The sequence below is a fragment of the Babylonia areolata genome, chromosome 18, assembly GCF_041734735.1.
Source record: "Babylonia areolata isolate BAREFJ2019XMU chromosome 18, ASM4173473v1, whole genome shotgun sequence".
Classification (NCBI taxonomy): Eukaryota; Metazoa; Mollusca; class Gastropoda; order Neogastropoda; family Buccinidae; genus Babylonia; species Babylonia areolata.
This window is the reverse complement of record NC_134893.1, coordinates 35,616,003-35,618,502: the sequence shown is the minus strand read 5'-3', so window position 1 is coordinate 35,618,502 and position 2,500 is coordinate 35,616,003. Positions and strand designations below refer to the sequence as shown.

General features: G+C 39.4%; 1 protein-coding gene across 1 annotated transcript in view; it reads right to left on the bottom strand.

Annotated features, from left to right (window-relative positions):
- LOC143292227 (substance-K receptor-like) overlaps positions 1–2,500 on the bottom strand; it is a 129,910-nt gene that overhangs the window by 23,084 nt on the left and 104,326 nt on the right. Inside the window, exon 3 of the mRNA XM_076602415.1 lies at positions 421–571. Within this exon, the coding sequence (XP_076458530.1) occupies positions 421–571 (151 nt within the window). The remainder of the gene's footprint in view (positions 1–420; positions 572–2,500) is intronic.

Below are 2,500 nucleotides of genomic sequence, written 5' to 3'. Positions count from 1 at the left end.
CAGCCAGGACCGTTCTTATTTTGCACGTGCTGGTCTAGCTCAAATGATTGCTTTGTAAGTGTATGTATGTATGTGTGTGTGTGTGTGTGTGTGTGTGTGTGTGTGTGTGTGAGCATTGTGTGTGTGAGTGTGCAAACTCACACACACACACACACACGCGCTCGCGCGCGCGCGCACGCTCACCCACCCACCAACTCAGCCCCCTCCCACACTCACCTCCCCCCCACCTACACACACACACACACACACACACACACACACACACACACCTCCCCCCCACCCCCACACACCACACACCTACATACACACACACACACACATCCACCCACCCCCACACACATCCACACACCACACACACACATCCACCCACGCCCACACATCCACACACACAAACACACACACACACACCACACACCTTACCTTACGCTTACTCCGGATCCGCTCAGCCTGCATGGGGATGGCCTCCCCGATGGTCCTGCTGATCCACAGCTCCCAGGAGATGCGGGCATAGGTCCCCGCCAGCGTCACCATGGGCAGGAAGTAGTTCAGCACCATCAGCAGCGTGCTGTAACTGTGATGCCACGGGGGGAGAAAGAAAGAAAAAAAAAATGGAAAGGAAAAGGGAGCTGATTATATAGTAATAATTAAGGGTTAGTTTTTCTTTCTTTCTTTCTTTCTTTTTTTTTTTTTTTTTTTAAGGGGGTTGATTGATAATGATGATGATAATGATGCTGACGATAATAGTAATGATAATGATATGGTATTATTATAATAACGATTGAATTTTGAGGGCGTTGATTAACGATTCTTGAGTTTTTCTTGGAAGTTGATTGATAATGATAGAGTTTGGGGAGCGTTGTTTAATGATGATAGAGGTTATTTTTTTATGGACATTGATCAGTGATTGAGCTATGCGGCGGTGTTGATTGATAATAAATGAGTTTTGGGCCGTTTGTTGATAATAGAATGTTGGGGTGCTGAATGACAATAATAACTGAGTTTTGAGGTGAGTAATAATGATTGAGTTTTGGGGTGTTGCTTGATGATGATGATGATAATAATAATAATAATAATAATAATAACTGAGATTTGGGGTGTAGATTAATGATAATTGAGTTTTGGGACGCTGATTGATAATGATATTATTACTACTAATAATAACTGATCAAGCCACAGAGTCAAAAGTGAATTATGTACCTTTTTCGTGTGTAAGTAAGTAGGGGACATGAGCAAGGGTGTGGAAAAGGAGGGGAAGGGGATGGGGTTTATAAATGAATATTCAAATAAATGAATGAATAAATAGATAGATAAATAAATAAATAAATAAATAAATAAATAAATAAATAGACAAATAGACAAATGAATAAATAAAGATGAGCAAACACATAAATAAGCTACTAGAAGGCAGTGCCCAACAGTGATCTAACGACCTTCCTTGTAACCCTATGATGAAGAATCACATTTCTACTTCCCTCGTCTCCAGAAGAAACTTATTTATTATTCCAGGAATATGTTGAACAGGTACGGTGGTGCGAGACAGAAAACTGCACTGAAGGACTTCCAACTGAGAGTATGGAACCACTCTCCAAGAATACTCTGTGTGAGAACACCACACTGGCTGCTTTGGAGTATAGTTGCTGGATGGTGTTGATAAACCACACAGGAAAAATGCTAAAGAAGAAGAAGAAGTAGAAGAAAAAGAAGAAGAAGAAGATAATGATGATGATGATGAAGAAGAAGAAGAAGAAGAAGAAAGAAGAAGAAGAAGAAGAAGAAGAAGAAGAAGAAGAAGAAGAAGAAGAAGAAGAAGAAGAAGAAGAAGAAGATAATGATGATGAAGAAGAAGAAGAAGAAGAAGAAGAAGAAGAAGAAGAAGAAGAAGAAGAAGAAGAAGAAGAAGAAGAAGAAGAAGAAGAAGAATCTGTGGACCAGCACACTGACCCAAATCACAACCATGTTCTGTCTGGTTCTAGGTCTATGGTCTAAATGTTTACCCAGTCGTAGGAAAATCTGTCTTCAACTAGTGACGTAACTTCCCGACAGCAGAGAAACAACAATCATACCGGCAGGCAAACCTAATTTTCTTTGCAGGGCTATTTATTGATTGATTTACTTATTAAGACATTTTTTTTTTTTTTAAATACAAAAAAATGGATGGCGCTCTCAGTGTAGCGACGCGCTCTCCCTGTAGAGAGCAGCTGAATTTCACACAGAGAAATCTGTTGTGAAAAAAAAAGAAGAAAAAAAAAAAGGGAATGCTCGCCGGAAAAGTCTATCATGACAAAAAAGCTCTACTGTTGTCTTGCTTCGAAGAATATCTACAGTCACTGTTAAAGGATAACAGGAACCTTTTTTTTCTGTCGTCGTAGGCTTTGGATAAGGAAATACGTACTGATGATTTTTCTGATGTAAAATTAAAAACTGAAAACATGCAATAATAGCATTGCCTTTCAAAAGTACAAATGAACGAAACATTGTTGGTTTTTTTTTTATCATTCGT